We start from the raw sequence: 18,768 nt of genomic DNA, 5'->3' as shown, positions 1-18,768 counted from the left end.
ATCAGCTTAGGATAGGCCCTTGTAATTCTTCACGCTTGGCTTTGGTGACAGTGTTTTGGCACATTTGACTGCCTCCCTCTGAAGCTCCCTACAGCACTTACTTATTACTAGCCCAACATATCTCTGTGGTCACTACATGAAACCTAGATTAGTCCACATTTTTTAAGGTCCTTCATGGCCGGGTTTGTTTGAATTCTTCACTCTTGTTTCCTCTTACCCCCAGTCCACTGTCTCCTCTGCCTAGGCATGCATATCTTCTCACATTTCACCTTGTAATGTGCTCGCTCTTAACCTCCAAGCTCTTCCTGCCTCAGATGTCTTCTTACCTGTCCTGTGTTTATCCGTTGTCCTAGTCATGCTTCCCTTCAGTCCCATTACTGTCTGGGAGCAGTTCAACCTCCCGCGTATCTTCTTGACCTTAGGTTGTGCCAGTGACAACAGTGGGTTGTTATCAGAATGTAGAGGGGATCAACAGATATCAAGTGTTCCAGAACAGTTAAACAGCTAAACCTCTGTGTCCTTACATTTCCTTTAAGTAAATTAAATCCAAACAGAAAGAATGTTGAAGTCTTTACATAAAGTAAGGCAGGTTAGACACAAAGGAAAATGTTGGAAGGCCATAGAAGACTTAAAGTCATCAAGTGTTTGAGAGACTTACCACCACCAAAAGTATTAACAGAAGTAACAAGCCAGCTAGAGCATCTGTATAACCCCTAGTAGCTGCATTTTACTTGGCGCAAAGTGGAGGGAGATGACTGAACTCATGTCTGATTCTGTTTGTATCATAGGCTCTATTAGGAAGATTAACCTTTCCAGATGGTCCCTCTAGTGTATGTTGTAGGTATTAAATGAAAAAACAGCAGTGGTTAGTGATAAGCAAACTCATGTTACCCTTTAGCAGAGGTGATAGAGTTGTACAAGTTGCAGATCGCCTGGGTCTGAGGCTCAGCAGGGCCCCTTTCTAGCTATGTGAAAGTCACGAAATACCTCCAGGACTCAATATACAACACGTAAAGTAAGGATGATAATAAATCCCACTTCGCGGCACTGTGGAGAGGATTAAATGAGTTAATACACGTAAACTGCTTAGAACAATGACTGTCTCAGAGTACGTGCTTATTAAGTTTTTACTATTATTACGTATAGATGATATGACTGGGAAAAGATGACTCATTCCGGATTTTCAGAAAGGACTATTTATTGTGAAACAGGAAATGGCTCTTCAGAATGTGTGTCTTTTTTTCATACCTGATCTGTCCTTGGTGCCCCTTGTTTATTTTGGCTTATTCATTCATTAACAAATATCTTGTAACATTGTTTATAGTGTTGCAGATCCTTAAAAGAGCAGGTTGTAGAAGGTCGTGATATTTTCAAAGAGGACAGATGCTGAAAAAGACTGTAGTGAGGGTTGTGTGAATGAGGGTGTCCTGGTCCTACTGGAGCCCCCCCCCCCCCCCCCCCCCCTAATAAAGGTGCCTTATGATCCTGTGAAAGTAGATTAGTTGTCGCTTGAGGGGCTGTAAGTAATTTGCCCATTTTATGTCTGAAATTCCCATGGTTAAAATTTGGCCATCAGATGAAGCTATTTTGTTATTGTTTCTGTGAAGTCTTTGCAAAATTATAAATACGTTTCTTTGGAGGGATAAATGCATTGTCCTTTTAGCCAGCCAATCATATTTTCAGAAAGCAAGTGCAGATTTTTGTAGGTGTGGAAAGGACATGAGCACAGGTGTGATTGTGGTGGAAATACTGGGTGCCTTGTGGGGGAAGGGGGTTGGAGGTGGGCTGTAAAAAGGGAGGTAGAGGAGGGGGACATTCATTGCTCTGACGTCCACATGCCTACCGCCACCTGTGTCTGTCTAAATCAATGTCAAAGAATTATTTTATTTGATGTAAAATTTACCGTACTTTCTGGTTCTATGTGATGCAGCTGCTCTACACCATTGCTAATAAAACTAAATCCCATGCCGCCTCAGTTTTTATATCTGTAAAATGAGAATATTAATACCTACCTTGTGGGATTTTTATAAGGCTCCAGAACACTGTAGGTCCTCGCCAAGAGCCTTTTCCTTTCCTGTCTCTCAACTTGGCCCATGAAATTTAGATACTTAATAGCATTTTCTTGCTCTTGTTTATATTATATATGTTAATCTTACTGCCCACCAGACTGTAAATTTCATTGTGGATAAGTACCTTTTCTTCCCCCTCCATTCTGTGTCTCATGGGCTCTTATAGTGCCTTTTACTTTTTTTTTCCATTTATTTTCCTTTCATTCTTTCATTCCTTTTTTCTGTTTTACAGTAATTTATATGACTATTTAATTAGATTTTCTTCCTTTTTGGTCTGTAAGCTTCCTGAAGGCTAGTATCTTATTTGATTTTGCTGAGAAATGTAAATTACGGCCTAGACCCGTGCCTGGCATGTAAAAAGTGTTCTGTAAATATTTGTGGAATAAATGAAGGGATGATTGATCATTAAATTAAACATAGTAGGTTCTAAGCAAATACTTGTTCTGGGAAGGTTGAAACTACCTATCATACTCCTTCCAGACGTAGCCTGAAGCCTCGTAAAAGGCTGTAAAAATTTTGCAGAATTTTAGCTAATGCCTTAGATCTTTAAATAACAGGGTGTGTGGAAAAGAGAAAATGTTTACAGAATACTTTGAAGTGGTTTAGTACTTCATGATATTTTAGTGGGAGGTCAATAATGTTTGTTATGAATATGTTATTATAAGAAACTCTTAAGTGTAAATTACTATTATTTTAGTTAAGATTTAGAAGTATTAACATCTTTGAATATGAAAATTCAGATTCAAAGGACAAAGCTGTCAAACATTGTTTTGTTTCCTTTGCAAACTTTGCATCAGCCTGATTATATCTTTAAAAAGTTAAAAAATATTTTTTAATGTTTTTAATTATTTTTGAGAGGGAGAGGGAGAGAGAAAGAGAGAGAGAGAATATGCAAACGGAGGAGGAGCAGAGAGAGAGGGAGACAGAGAATCCGAAGCAGGCTCCAGGCTCTGAACTGTCAGCACAGAGCCTGACGCGGGGCTCGAACTCCATAACTGCAAGATCATGACCTGAGCCGAAGTCGTACACTTAACCGACTGAGTCACCCAGGCACCCCTGAAAAAGTTTATTCTGAAAGAGAAGAGAGAGCATGCATATGCACGAGTGGTAGAGGGACAGAGAGAGGGGGGGTGAGAATCCCAGGCAGGCTCTGTGCTGTTAGCAAGGAGCTGTATACAGGGCTTGATCTCATGAACCGCGAGATCATGACCTGAGCCAAAATCCAGAGTTGAACGCTTGACCTGCTGAGCCATTCAAACGCCCCCAAACCCGATTACATCTGAAGTGAGGTTTGAGGATGTCTGAGAACCGGGTGTGTCCTGATCTTGGCAGTGCTTCTCCAGACTGTTGAATTCTTCATAAATGTTTGCTTTTCTGTTCCGAAGACTCTGTTAGTCTGTCATTCATTCATCCAAATGCTACGTCCCTTCGTCCTCCAGGACTCTGGCACATTGCTGGTGCATGTCCTGGCGCCCGAATTACCCACACATCAAACTGAGTCAGTGCCTTCACCTTTCCTACAGTCACATTACCGTTTTACTTGGAAGTAATCGCACTGGATATTAGTAGGATGAGCCCAATCTTTTTTTTTTTTTTTTTTAATGTTTATTTTCGAGAGGGAGAGAGCAAGAGAGAGAGAGAGAGAGAGAGAGAGAGAGAGAGAGACAGAAAAGGAGAGAGAGGAGAGTGTGGGGGAGGGGCAGAGAGACACACACACACACAGAATCCAAAGCAGGCTCCAGGCTTTGAGCTGTCAGCACGGAGCCTGATGTGGGACTGGTTCTCTCGTGAACCATGAGATCATGACCTGAGCTGAAGTTGGACGCTTAACCAGCTGAGCCACCCAGGTGCCCAGGTTGAGATCAGTCTTATTTTTTTTTCAATATGGCTTGCACAACTGGATATATATACAAAAGAAGGGAAGAAGCCCTATATGCATCAGCACTTGCTGTTGTTTGTTTGATAAGTGTTTTTTTTTAACCTGACATTTATTGAACATTTTCATGTACCAGGCACTGTGTAGAACATTTTATGTATGTATTATCTCATGAAATTCTCAAGCTATGTCTGTGACAGAGCTACTATTCTTTAGACTCATTTTGTAAAGGACACAAAGGCTCAGCCGTGCGTTTTAACAACAGTTTACTACCTGAAATTTATTGAGCACCTAATGCGTTCTGAATGTTATTCCATGTGTTTTTATTTTTATTCACTCACTTAACCCTTAAGTCAACCATATGAGGTAGGTACTGTTATTATGCCCTCATTTATACACGAGCAAACTGAGGCACAGAGATTCACCTATGGTTTCCCAGAAGGAAGTGGCAAAGCCAGGCTTGGAATCCAGGCAGTCTGCTTTTGTAGCCCATTGTCTTTCACTGTCACACCACGTGCCCCAAATTGTCTGGCTGGTACATGGTAGAGAGTGTTTCCAGCCCAGGCTCCCTGACTTTAAAGTGTGGGTGTGTGTGACCGTAAGAAGAGCTTCAGTCGTCTGGAAGAATGCAGAATGGTTTTACATTTTTTTTTCAAGTTTCCCAGTTGTGCTAAAAGAAATTGACCTAATTTGTAAATGTTTCTGTGTTTCTCCAGGATAACAACGGACAGACTTTTGAGATAGTGGACTTCGTTGCCCAGCTTAGTTTGCGTTTTATTACTCTTAATAATGCCAGATCTTATTTTTTATATTTGGTCTGGCTTCTTAAGGAGGAGATACAGTTATTGAATATGTTTTCTGAAAGGGAAAGTCATGGTACAACTGAAGAGAAAATGTTTGTACTATCTGGTGGCATGTTTAACTAAGCCCTAGGGTACCACACTGGGCATAGAATGCGGACTTACATCAGGCTTCAGAAAAAAGGCTTGTGTTTGGAATCGCCTGATTAGCATGCAGATCTTTAGATTTCAGTGACTTTTTCTACCCTTGCTGACAGCCGGTTTGTGGCCAGGAAGTCAGTAGCAAAGAAAGGACTTAAGTTGTGGACGTGCTGGCTTACACTGGTATCCTGTCTTACCATTCAGTGTTTTAAAATGCTTCTTTGCTCTGAAAGTGTTAAGCTTTCCAGACACATATTCTTTGTCTTTTATAAAATGTTTGTATTACTGTTGTTTAAGTTTCAGTTTTGGAGTCATACACTCACAATTGTGCATACCTGTGTACACATCCATAAATACATACTTGTAAGTCTCTACCTCTCTACCGCTATTATTTTTATACACCCTGGAAAAATAAGGTTTTAAAATGGACTTCATTTTTCTTAGTATGATGTTTCAAATGTGAATTTTGGATTTCGTCAATGCTTGTATGTGGGCTATGTTTATGTTTAATTTATATTGTAGTATGCCTTGTATGAAGCATACACGAATTCCACAGGAAGTGGTGTCTCCTACATGCTGTCCCTGGGTTTTATTGCCCAGATTATGACTTTAATTATAAATGTACACTCTTTATTACTCTTGGGATTAGAGGTCATTCCATCAGTGTAGTCCCTCAGTCCTGTCACTCTCAGGAGCTTAAGGGCTCATATTTAAAACTCCCAACGGAGGTTCAGAAATAGCATCTCTAAGCTGGCAGCATTGGATTGACTCTTTTTTATGCTTTAAATCTTTTTTTTTTAAGTTTAAAGATTTTGTTGGTGTCAACTTATGTTGTGAAATAATAGGCAGTGGGCTTAATTGATGTTAATGTGATATCTGTTTCTCTATGCATCTATCTAATTTGTTTTTAAACCTTGTATCATATTGTTAAAGTAGCTGCAGGTTCATCCCATCCTGAACTGATTCACATTGATGTTAATCCTCAAAACAAATGGAAAGTACACAGGCCATTTTTTATCCCTTGTAGAAGTAATCTCTGGGGGAGGGGAAGCCCTCAAGTACCTGAAGTACTTGAAAATAATGTGATCTTTTATTTTTCTTTCTTTCTTTCTTTCTTTCTTTCTTTCTTTCTTTCTTTCTTCCTTCCTTCCTTCCTTCCTTCCTTCCTTCCTTCCTTCCTTCCTTCCTTCCGCGGGAGTGCTTGCCGAACATTTGTAATTCCATTAATTTATTTCTTTACCTTATAACCACAACATAAGTAAAAATAGTCTTTTTGAAGGTTTTTTTGGCTCATACTTTGGAACTCAGCTAGAACAACAATGTTGACTCTTGTGTACATCTTGGGAGTTTGTTCTATTAATTTCATTTTTTAAAAAGTTTTTTTATTAAAAATTTTTTTTTTAATGTTTATTCATTTTTGAAAGATGGAGACAGAGCACAAGTAGGGGTGGGCAGAGAGAGAGGGGACACAGAATCTGAAGCAGACTTCGGGCTCCGAGCTGTCAGCCCAGAGCCCGACGCGGGGCTCAAACCCACGAACCGTGAGATCATGACCTGAGCCGAAGTCGGATGCTCAACCGACTGAACCACCCCAGGTGCTCCCTATTAATTTCTTTTTATCAGATTATGATTTTATGACTTTCTCCTGGTCTCAAAAGCCAAGTGCGGAAGAGAAGATGAATTATGGTGTGTGAGGGTTTTAAATACTATAGATGGCCTTTGTTTGATTAAAGTTTGATATTATTAGAATAAAATTTCAACAAAAATTTAATATTTCTAGAAGTGCTTCAGAATTTATTAAGTGGTTTAAAAATAATTTTAAAGCTATGCCAAAAATGCTAAATATATTTCTGTACAGAAAATAGTTTTAATGAGAGCTATGAAACAAGGAATTGATTCTACGCTGTATGTTATAGGTACTTGATAGATGTGTGTCAAATGAGTGACAACTTTGAGAACAGCATTTTCCATCCTACAAATGGCTTTTTCACTTAATCCTCACTCAACCCTGTGAGGTACATTTCCTCAATTTTATGGATGAGGAAACTAAGGCTCAGAGAAATAAGTGGCTTGTCCAGTGTCACCTAGTAAACAGTAAAGATACGATTCCAGCTCAGGACCAGCGTCGAGGCCAAAGTCTAAAAGCGATTCACAAGGCCCAAGATGACCTACGCTACTCATACCTCACTCTTCTGATCCATCTCCCCCACTTTTCACTTTTCATGTGGATCCAGCCACGTTGGCTTCTTTGCAGATGCTCAGATTCACCAGCACGCTCCCTGCTGCAGAGTTCCTTTGCACTTTCTATCCCCGTTGTTGGGCCCGTCTTCCCCCAGATGCCCTTTGGGCTGACTGCCTCACCTCCTTCAAGTGTTTGCTCAGATGCTGTCTTCCAGGTGAATACTGTCCACCCCCAGCATACCACTGCTCAGCATACTGGTTTCCCCCATAGTGTATACCATATAATGTATTCATTCGTTCATTCATTCATTTATCCATTCATTTTTTTTTAAGTTTCTTTATTTTGAGAGAGAGAGTATGAGCAGGGAAAGGGCAGAGAGAGAGAGAGAATCCCCAGCAGGCTCTGCACTGTTAGCACAGAGCCTGATGTGGGGCTCAAACTCATGAACCAGGAGATCATGACCTGAGCCGAAACCAAGAGTCAGACACTTAACCAGATGAGCCACCCAGGCACCCTGTATTTATTTTTTTACTTGCAATTATTTGTCTTCTTGTGCTAGAATGTAAAATTCTTTGAGGGAAGGAATTTTAGTGTCTATGTTATTCCAGCAGTGCTTGGCCCTTCGTGGGATTTCATTGAATATTTGGTGAATGAATGAGTAAGTGAATGCAAAGCCTATGCCATTTGCACGAAACCTTCCAACGTTTCTTTTTTCTTTTTTTACTATTTATTTATTTTTGAGAGAGTGTGAATGAGGGAGGGTCAGAGAGAGACGGGGACAGAGGATCCGAAGCAGGCTCTGTGCAGAGAGCCTGATGCAGGGCTTGAACTCATGAACCATGAGATCATAACCTGAGCCGAAGTCAGATGCTCAGCTGACTGAGCCACCCAGGCACTCCTAAACCTTCCTCCTTTTCATTTATTAATGGCACACTTGGCAAAATTATCAGGTTATTTTTGCTGTGGAGGGCATTCCAGATTATACTGTTTCATTAATGTTGTACATTCATCTTCATTTTGAGTCTTTTTCCCTCATCCTTGAGTAAAAACTATTCTGTTTATTTTAGAAATCAACTAAATTAAAAAAAATTTTTTTTAATGTTTATTTTTGAGAAAGAGACAGACACAGCGTGAGCAGGGGAGGGACACACACACACACACACACACACACACACACACAGAATCTGGAGCAGGCTCCAGGCTCCGAGCTGGCAGCACAGAGCCTGATGTGGGGCTTGAACCCATAAATTGTGAGATCATGACCTGAGCCGAAATCGGATGCTTAACTGACTGAGCCACCCAGACGCCCCTCAACTAAATTTTTTTAAAAGAAATTTTGCCGACACTTTGCCTTTTTTTAAAAAAAATTATTTATTTATTTTGACATAGAGAAAGCATGAGTCAGGGAGGGGCAGAAAGAGAGGGAAAGAGAAGGGGAGAGAGAGAATCCCAAGCAGGCTTTGCATTGTCAGCACAGAGCCTGACAAGGGGTTCAAAGCCATGAACTGTGAGATCATGACCTGAGTTGAAGTTGGGTGCTCAACCGACTGAGCATCCCAGGCACCCCCCAACTAGATTTTTTTTAATGAAGTGTTAGAAAAGAAGACATTATTTTATTAGATTGGTAGGGGGAGGTGATATTTTCAAGAAACTAAGGACCTGCCTCTTTTAGCTAGTTTTTTGTCAAGGAACCTGGCCTATTATTTCCTTTTTATGCTCATAAATATTGTATCATTAAAAACCATCCTTGTCTGTCTGTCTTTTCTTCCTTCTCTCATTCCTTCCACCTTTTTGGAAACGTAACTGCCATGTAACATTGTATAAGGTGTGTAAGCATGTGGCTAACACTTCCATCTGGTCACATAATTACTATTTCTTTCTTGTGGTGAGAATGTTTAAGATCTCTCTAACTTTCGAGTGTATGTTATTATATACATAGATCCTGAAACTTACTCATTTTATAATTGGAAGCTTGTTCCTCTTTGACTAACATCTCTCCATTTCCCTCACCCTCGAGGCCCTGGTAACCATCATTCTGGTCTCTGTTTCTAAGAGTTCGGCTTGTTTACATTTCACATATAAGTGAAATCATATAGTATCTGTCCTTCTCTGATTTACTTTGCTTAGTCCATCTTTCCTTAGGTGTTTTTTGTTTGTTTTATTTTGTTTTGTTTTGTTTTTTGAGAGAGTGCGGGGGCATGAGTAGGGGAGGAGCAGAGGAAGAGGGAGAGACGGTCCTAAGTGACAGGAGGCTCAGTCTCAATCTCAGGACCATGAGTTCGTGACCTGAGCCAAAATCAAGAGTTGGGCGCCTGACCTAGAGTGAGCCACCCAGGCACTGCCATTCTTACCCGGGTGCCCCCATTCTTATTTTTTAATTTTCATTTTATGACTTGGTATTAAAATATTGGAATAATTCATTTTATTTAATATTCCTATTGAACCTTTCCCTCTATCCTGCAGTATAATTTTATTTCTAGAGGAATAAAGTTCTGATTTACAATTAGAAACATGGAGAAAGAAGATTCAATATGTAGAATTTATTGATTAAACCTGTGTCTGTTGTGTACTTACCATATTCTAGAAACTCCTCCTTGGATCTGGGTATTTAAAGATAAACAAGACACGTGTTTGATTCACTGGTTTAAAAAAAAAAAAAAAAGTACCAGTATAATGTGGCAAGTTCTTGACTGGAGGTGTGTATAAAATTTTGTGAAATTTTTATCTTACGTAGTTTCTAAGGACTACATGGCTGCCGTAAAATGAAAAGCTCTACTATTGTGGGTATGTGTTGTCTTCTCAGCTTTTCTGGTCATCTAAACACAGTTGAAATTGGTATGTCAGTGTGGCCAGAACTCTGTTATCCATGCTACAGACAGGTGTTGGAACAAAGTGGCGATACGGCCCAAAGGTCCCCAGATACAGGCTGTGGGAAAGTTGTTCCTGGTGCCCGGCAAAGTGAGCACTAAGTAGAGGGAAGGAAGGTCCAGGCAGAGAACACACGATCTGTGCATGGGCACGTGCCACCGTGCGTTTTGAGGAAGGGTTGTCTTTTATTCTGAGATTGCCCTTCTCTTCTTTTATTATTCAAAAGAGCTTTCTGTTTATGAAATTATAGTGAAAATATGGTGGCTACTTACTGTTTTCATGACTTTATCTGAAAAACAAGGTCAGCTTGGTCTTTTTTGTAATTTTATTGATACAGAAAATCCTCAAAAAAGGGAATCATTGACAAAGATACTTTTGAACGCTGTGTCCTGCAGCCCTTTTTTGGGGGTGGGGGGTGAAATAGCCCAGCATGCTACAGGAGTTTCTTGTGTTCAGAGGCCCTGGTTCCATCTCTGGAAATAAGCCCTTAGGTGATGAATTAATAATAGACTTGTGGGGTATCTGGGTGGTTCAGATGGTTAAGCATCCAACTCTTGATTTTGGCTCAGGTCATGATCTTGCTGTTCATGAGTTCGAGCCCAGCATCTGGCTCTGTGCTAACGGTGTGGAGTCTGCATTAGCCAGAGGCTTTGGTGGCTTCGGTCCTGTGGGTGATTTTGGTGGCAGGAAAGTAATCTACACCTATAATTAGGAATTGATCAATTTTTAAATGTTTTATTTCTTGTCCTGACAAGTTTCAGTGACTGCCTTGGCATTAGAAGGTAAAACATGAGGGATAGCTAATATGAAGGGTTGGAAACAGAAATATTTATTAGAAGTTGTGTGCAGGGGCGCCTGGGTGGCTCAGTTGGTTGAGTGTCTGGCTTCAGCTCAGGTCATCATCTCACACTCCATGAGTTCGAGCCCCGTGTCGGGCTCTGTGCTGACAGCTCAGAGCCTGGAGCCTGCTTCAGATTCTGTGTCTCCCCCTCTCTCTGCCCCACCCCCCCACTCATGCTCTGTTTCTCTCTGTCTCAAAAGTAAATAAAAGATTTAAAAAAATTAAAAAAAAAGTTGTGTGCATATGCATGTTTTGTGTGTGTGGACTTGTGTGTGTGCATGTATGTTTTTCTCTCTTCTGATTGGAACGTAGTGTCAAAGTAATATGAGAGCCTTGAATCCTGTAATTTTGCTGCTGCAGCCACTGGTTTGCATCAGTGGTGACCTTTGGGTTTTGCTTATAAGTGGAGAGCAGGTATTTGTCAGCTTTTGGGAAAGGAAAACTGGAGAGATCCACAGAAGAATAATAACAAATACATGTTGATTGTCCAAGCTGAGCAGAATAATTAATATATTGTCGTTTAGAACTTTAAGTTACCTATCTACCATTGGTCACTAGTTCGGTTCCGATTTTATGCTGTTTACGTTTTAAAATACCTAAATGCTTGTAGAAAAGTCCATCAGATTTTCCTTTGCTTTTTTTAGATTACAGCTCCTCTTAAACAAGTGTCTAACCGTGACAGCTTATCCGTAGAGCTCCAGTAGCGGTGGTGGTATTGATCACAGTCACCATCACCACCATCGTCGTCGTTACTGGTGTGGGCTCTGGGGTAAGACGACCTGGATTCGCATCCCAGCTGCAGCCCTTAGTGTAGTGGGTAATGTTGTGCAAGTGATTTAGCTGTTCTGGTCCCCAGTCCTTTCTTCTGAAGAACTGGGATATTAATAGTGGCCACTCATAAGGTGTTCTGAGGATTAAAGGGGGATGATTCCTGTAAGGAGCTTAGTATAGCGCTTTGCACTAGTCTGTGTTCATTATCATTGTCATTCTTTTTACCTTGAAACATCAGTACTGGCCTTTTCTGCCTTTCAGTTTATTGCTTAAACTTGTTTAATACTCACACTCTGGTCTCATTTTTTGGATACTGGATACTGTTTCATCTGTGTAGCCATTCTATGAGATGTACTTTTTACTTATTTTGTTTTTTAAAGTTTATTGATTTATTTTTTTTGAGAGAGAGAGAGAGTGTGTGTGTGTGGGAACGTGGGGGAGGGGCAGGCAGAGAGAAAAGGGAGAGAGAGAATCCTAAGCAGGCTCTGTGCTGTGGGGCTCCCTCTCACGTGAGATCATGAGACGTGTTTTGAACCTGTGGGAAAAGCACATGCTAGTAATCAGCCAAGTGTTTCCTATCTTATTAATAAATTGGAAGGAGTTCTAAAAGCAGCCAACTGTACATTCACTTCTTTATGGCCCAGGAGAGGAAGGAATGCTTTCACTGTTGTAGATATTTCCAGGGACCTTCCTTTTCTTGGAAATGGCAAGTTTTCACAGTTAGTTTTTTTGTTTTTTAATTGCTGTTTTTATCTTTTTTTTTTTGGAGAGGGAGAGAGTGAGTGGGGGAGAGGGAAGAGAATTTAAGCTGGCTCCACGTTGAGCCCAACATGGGGCTTGATCCTATGACCCTGGGATCATGGCCTGAGCCGAAATCAAGAGTGAGATGGCTGAACCAACTGAGTCACCCAGGTGCCCCTCACGGTTAGTTTTCAGTGAACTAAAAAGAGAAAGAATTTCAAAGGTGAAGAAGATGAGAGAAGGATTTTGTAGTTATTACTTTAAAAACTGGCCTCACATTGAAATCACTTGGGATGCTTTTAAAAAATACAGATATATAGTAGTGGAAATACCACACCACCACCACCACCACGGTCATCAATAGCAGAACACACGTTTTTGAACCCACTGCTTTGAATACAGTAATAAAGTAATTGGAATGGTGAAGTCTTCACTACTTTAACTACTGGGTTAGTTTCTTTATGTTGAAGTAGCTTGTGCAATCAACATGTTACAGACTAGTTCATAGGACATGAAGCCTCATATTATTACTTGGTTCATTAGAAAGACTTAGAGTTTTCTCTCCCTGTTTTGATGAGATATAGCTGGTTATATCTGCAATTTTGGGGGTGTCAAAAACAATTCCTAATTTAAGCATAGTTCACTAATAAAATAGAATTCCATTTAGTTTTACCAAAATATGTGCTACGAGAGGAGAATGCCTCTCGTATCTGTGTTTAGAAGTAAACTAGGTGGCAAGGGTTTGGACAAAGCACATGGACAGTCAGGCAGGCATTTTACTGCTGGTACTAACATGCCATGCTTCAGTTCATCAAGGACTAGTTTTCTGTAAATGCAGTTTCATATGCTTTATGCAAATGAAAGTCTCATTGACTTTATTGAAGTTTTAGAGGGTTGTATGTGATAGGGATGGAGATTTACATACTTTAGGGAAAGTTGTAAGGGTTGAGGTGGGAGCAGGGATCAAAGACCATGTTTATATCCTCTGTGTTGGTAACTTGATTTTTTTGTGAGAGTGGGAGAACTGGATGTAAAAGGGCTGAGGAATGGCTTAGGACATTTTCAGGTGAAAAGCATTCTTAATTCTTAGTAGGATTTTATTGCAGATCTTTTGAATTCACATCATTGGTCATAAATATTTTTCATCAGGAGCTCAAATAATGTTACTGCTGAAGCTTCCAATGCAAACATCATTTTAGAGAAATGTTTTTTCATTATATTTCCACATTCATTTTAATAGCCTATGTGTGAGTAAGTTACCAGCCCATGTCTTTTTTTAAAATGAATTTGCATTTTTTTCTGTGATGATATGACTAATAAATGTTATAATGATGTAAACCTTCTTTATTTATTTGATTGGCCTGTTTGCAAAGTGTGAATTTAATGTTCTGATTTTCACCAGCTTCAGTTGAATGGAGTCTTAGAGCACTAAACCCAAAGGACACCTAGCTTATGTTTTATTTCTTGTACTTTTGCTTTTTTTTTTTTTTTTTGCTTTGCAAAGTCCTGAGTCAGGCCCTGCGGGAAGATGGGCCGATATTGGATCCATGATCCTGTGCCCCAAACATTAGTTGGGATGGAATAATGGAAGCTTGTTGACTAGGGAGGAATGAGTTTATTTTGCTAATTACAGACAAACACTAATGAACCGTCAGCTCTTGAAATCATAGTAAGGGTGAGGGGAGGTTCATGTGTGTGTATGTGTGCCCGTGCACGTGTGCAGGTAATGCGGAGGCGGGAGGTTGGGCTGTGTGGCTAAAGTGTATTTACACTCTGTTGACTGTTCTTTGGACACAAGGAGAATCTTTTGTCTCTTAATTTGAGCTTGCATCCTCCCTCTACTGTGGAATTCTGTGTTCGTTTTCCCATTCCTTCTTGTTACTTGTCAATTTTAAAATTATTTGGGTGTGAACACCTTGGAAGTGGGAGTAGTCCTTTTCCCTAGCTTATTGATGAAAATTGGTAGGAGGATGCTGGGAGATGCAATAGAAAAGGCATATGGGAGAAAATGAATGCTAAAAGAAAAAGAGGGACAGTACAGGGAGTAATGTAACTGCCAAGTTGATTGACCACTTAGCTGGTCACTAAATTATTTTCTTGGGTGAGAAACATAGTCTGGAAATCGACTTAATTTGAGAGTTGTTCCAGAGCAGCAGAATCTGATTTTATGAATCTTATCCAAAACTATGAGAATTGATTTGGTTATCTCCTTTTTAAACAAATACTAACATTGGATGGATGGGTTGTTGTGCTCATGACCTTCATGGTATTATATAACCACTTATTGATTCCTCATTATTTATGGTTATGATTCTGTGGAATTCTTCTCCTGGGGGCAGGGACAGCCTGTGTAGACCAGAGGTGTCCATTAGAAGAGAGACGACACAAGCATCCATCCACTGCCTGGTCTGCTTTGGGATTCTAAGATGACCTTTAATTTTTCTAATTTACATTTATTTCTAAATGTCTGTAATTTGTAATTTGTTTTCCTCCAATCTGAGTTATTTCAGAAGTGTTTAGATTCTCAGGTGGCTTGCATTTGGGAGGTGGGTGACTTTGAACTGTTAAAATCTAGTGTTATTACATTATGGTTAGAATGCATTGCCTATGTGATTTCTTCTTTTTGTCATTTATGATCTTCTTTTTCCGACCTAGTACCTGATACTTTTGATAAATGTTTCTTTAAAAGATATTTGTTATCTGCTTCTGGGACCGGTTCCATAAGACATTAAACTTCTATCATTGAAACCTTCTGGGCTACTCAGAGTGTTTCTTCTCCGATACTGGCTTGTTCTACCTTTTCACATTACCCGTTTTCATAGCTCACTGGGATTAGGGAGATGAGGGCAAGGAGGTTGAGAGCAGCACAGCTATTTGAGGCAGTCAGAGGACCAGACAGTACAAGAGCCCTTTGCTCAGGCTGATTTAGGTCCTCCTTCAGTGAGAATGAAAAAAAAAATTTTTTTTGAATTGTTGCTGTAATTGAATTGTCCCTTTCAGGAATACTCCTCCCTCTTTTTCTTTCGTCAGTCTTGATTACTTCTGTTATTTAAGTTAAGGAGAAGAGATCATTTAGAAGAATTTAGCCTGTGATAAAGAATAGCTTCTTGCTGTGTGTGTTAATCTCGGGAATGGGCTAGAGGGAGGATAGAGAAGGGGTTCAGCCTGATCCTTTATGAATGGGGCATGTTGGAGATTACTTGTTGATTTCTCTCTGTGTTCTTCCTTTTCTTATCTCTTTGCACACACCCCGTTTTATGAAGTCTGATATTCTTCTTGTCTTTTATTGAGTTTCATGGTTGCACGATGATGAACAGTCCTTGCTCTGGAGCCAGTGTGCCTGGGTTTGAATCCTGTCTTTCTGCTTGTTGGCTGTATGATTCTGGGCAAGTCACTGAATTTCCTTGTGTCTTGATTTTTTCATTTGTTAAATTGGAAATAGTACCTACTGCATAGAACTGTTGTGGTATTATGTGAGATATAATACTTGAAAATGCTTAGAATAGTACACAACAAATGTACCCAATAGTGCTTAGTAAACGAAAGCGATTATTATTCCATTAGGCAGATGGATAGCCTGCTTCACATTTGTCTATGACATTACGTCAATTTGGATTAAGAATAAATTTCAACTGCCTAACATAAAAAAAAAGACCAAATGTTAATTGCCTGGATTTTAAAAATAGCCAAATATATGAATCTCTTGAGGTTTTTTGCAGCGACCACAATGATTAATCACTGTTGTCACTACTTAAATGATGGTTTGCTTTTTGGAGGAAAGGCTGTCACTTATAGATGCTTTCATAATTCGTATGTGCTGAGTTATGCAGTTCTCCGTGTAAATGGTCTGGTTTTCAAGCCTTATTAAAGTTACTGTATCAAAAATAGGATTAATTAAAATCTCCTTTAAAGATTTTAACCTTAATGTTACATTAATAAGATTGTTTTGTTCCCTGTGCAGCATCAAAACTTCCATTCAGCTTTGAGGTATGAGGTCTGACTTAGAACTTGCAGGACTTTAGTACTTAACCATCATGGTCCTATGCATGTAACTAGTCATTGGCTATGGATATATAGCCATTTTCATAAGCTGCTTAGTTTTGTTTACTTATTAATTAATTTTGAATGCTAAAAGCAGGTAGCAATTCAAGAGAAAGCTTGGTCTGATTAAACTCAGTTCTTATAGTCTTTAGACTAGTTTTAATGGTATTTATTTATTTATTTATTTATTTTTTATTTTTGAAGGAGAGAGAGACAGAGCATGGGCGGGGGAGGAGCAGGGAGAGAGGGAGACATAGAATTTGAAGCAGGCTCCAGGCTCTAAGCTGTCAGCACAGAGCCCGATGCGGGGGCTCGAACTCACGAACTGTGAGATCATGACCTGAGCCGAAGTCGGACGCTCAACCGACTGAGCCACCCAGGCGCCCCAGTCTTTAGACTAGTTTTAGACTAGATTTAGACTAGACTAGTTTCAGCTAGATTTTTTTTTTTTTTTGAATGTGATTAAGTCTAGGGACATAGAATAAGATATCTCACAGCTTAAATCCCAAAGTCTTTGTAATATATTAGGCTTTTAGGGACCCATGGGGGTGGTGGCAGGGGAGAAAACTTACAGGTTAAGAATAATTTCTAAATTTATAACTTGTTTTCACTAAGAATAGCAGTGATGCTCTACATACCTTCAAAAATACTGACTACTTCTTGTTCCTTTGTATCTGGTAGGAAAATCCTGTGTTTTCAGGTGTCCTGCCCACTCTCATCTAGGCTTACCTGAAAGTTGATGTCAGCAGGCAGTGTTTTGGGAGAATTATCTCTGAGGTCCCACGTACTTGGACTAGCACTTGGGTTATGGGGTGTGAGCAGGGGAAGAGGGTTGTGGAGAGGAGTCACGTGGACCCTTTTAATAGGAGCCTGCCCTCACTGCCTTCTGCTAGGGCCGCTGGTGTTGTAAGGTGAGTGCTGCTAACTGTCGCACTTACCTCCAGAGAATAGGTGGCCTGTGCTTTACGGCTGCTGGAAAGCATTTACTGGGAAGCTGGCAACTGAAGGTGCTTGCAAGTGAGTGGCCAAACATTGTTAAAGTCCTTCTTGAGCGGTACAAAGGGAGTGTGGAAATGTGGTGGGAGACCTGGGCGCTGGGCCCAGCTCCGTAACTTATTCATTGTGGGACGACCTCAGTGATAGTCTCTAATTTTCTTTTTGGGAAAATAATATCATGCCACCTGCTTACCTTTAAGAGTGTTTTGAGGATTAATGAGTTACGTACCTTAGATGAAGGCGGGAGCCTGGTCATAATTTCATTGCCTTTTTAGAGAAGATCCAGTTTGGGGAATAAAGTAGTGAAAATAAAGGAATGGAGTGGGCTGTCTACAACTTGATGTGTTTCACGTCCAGCTGTAAATCAGGTTTTCATTCTCACTGAGGAATTTTAACTTGAAATTTTATATATTTTTTAGAAATGACACCAAACCAAATGTCTGACCTGCTGTTTGTGGGAAAAGAACAGATGTTTATTCTGAGAACATACTAATGAAGATGTTAGTGGTTTTCTCGCACTGTTAAGGGAATAAGATGGGTCATAAGAGAGAGCATAGATTGAAGTATAGTTTGCTCTTATTGTCCCATCACTGGTGTGTTCTTTTTGAGAGAATTGATATTACTTCATTTTGTTGGTTTTCCAAGTTTCCTTGACAAAGAAACTTCATAGATGTCAAGCCAAAACAAAACAAAAAATATAAACACACATACAACAGTTGCTTTAAATACCAAGGATGTCAGCGTGAAATTAAAATGAATTTACTGACATTTCTGCTTTGAAATTTTTTTAGTAAAACTAATTTAAACCAAGTGAAAACTTGTGGCTTTACCTTATAATGGGAAGTTTGACCTTTTTCAGTGCTTTTGGCTCAGGGGTTTTGACATGGGATGTTTTTGGTTAAAATTTGCTTCAACTTTCTAATGGCTCTTGGGATTTTGGTCTATCTTTGGTTGGAATAGATATTTGGAATAGCAAATGCTGTCTATTGTGTTGGTACCACGTAGCTTTCAAAGACAAGGTCTCCTAAGCAGTGGCTATGGTATCCCCTCCCGCCCGTGTGTAATTGTTAAAAAGAACACTGTTGTCATGTGAATTCTTATTTTTTTGAGCTTGCCTTTGAAGTAACTTTCACAGAGAATTCCTGTTACCTAGAAATTGATGACAGACTTACACCATTTCCTTTTTTTTTCTTAGACGTTCCGTCCTCAGAGCAGCCTGAACTGTTCCTAAAGAAACTTCAGCAGTGCTGTGTCATTTTTGACTTCATGGACACGCTATCTGATCTTAAAATGAAAGAATACAAGCGCTCCACTCTTAATGAACTGGTGGACTACATTACAATAAGCAGAGGCTGTTTGACAGAGCAGACTTACCCTGAAGTAGTTAGAATGGTGAGTTTCTTTGTTTCGCCGCGGACACTTTTAAGCACCTTCCATAGCGA

General features: G+C 39.9%; 1 protein-coding gene across 4 annotated transcripts in view; it reads left to right on the top strand.

Moving 5' to 3' along the window:
- PPP2R5E (protein phosphatase 2 regulatory subunit B'epsilon) overlaps nucleotides 1-18,768 on the top strand; it is a 148,868-nt gene that overhangs the window by 62,871 nt on the left and 67,229 nt on the right. For all 4 annotated transcript variants that reach the window (XM_043556316.1, XM_043556314.1, XM_043556317.1 and 1 more), the window contains exon 3: nucleotides 18,522-18,718. In XM_043556316.1, the coding sequence (XP_043412251.1) occupies nucleotides 18,522-18,718 (197 nt within the window). The remainder of the gene's footprint in view (nucleotides 1-18,521; nucleotides 18,719-18,768) is intronic.

This window comes from Prionailurus bengalensis, chromosome B3 (genome assembly GCF_016509475.1).
Source record: "Prionailurus bengalensis isolate Pbe53 chromosome B3, Fcat_Pben_1.1_paternal_pri, whole genome shotgun sequence".
Lineage (NCBI taxonomy): Eukaryota > Metazoa > Chordata > Mammalia > Carnivora > Felidae > Prionailurus > Prionailurus bengalensis.
This window is presented reverse-complemented; position numbering and strand designations above follow the sequence as displayed.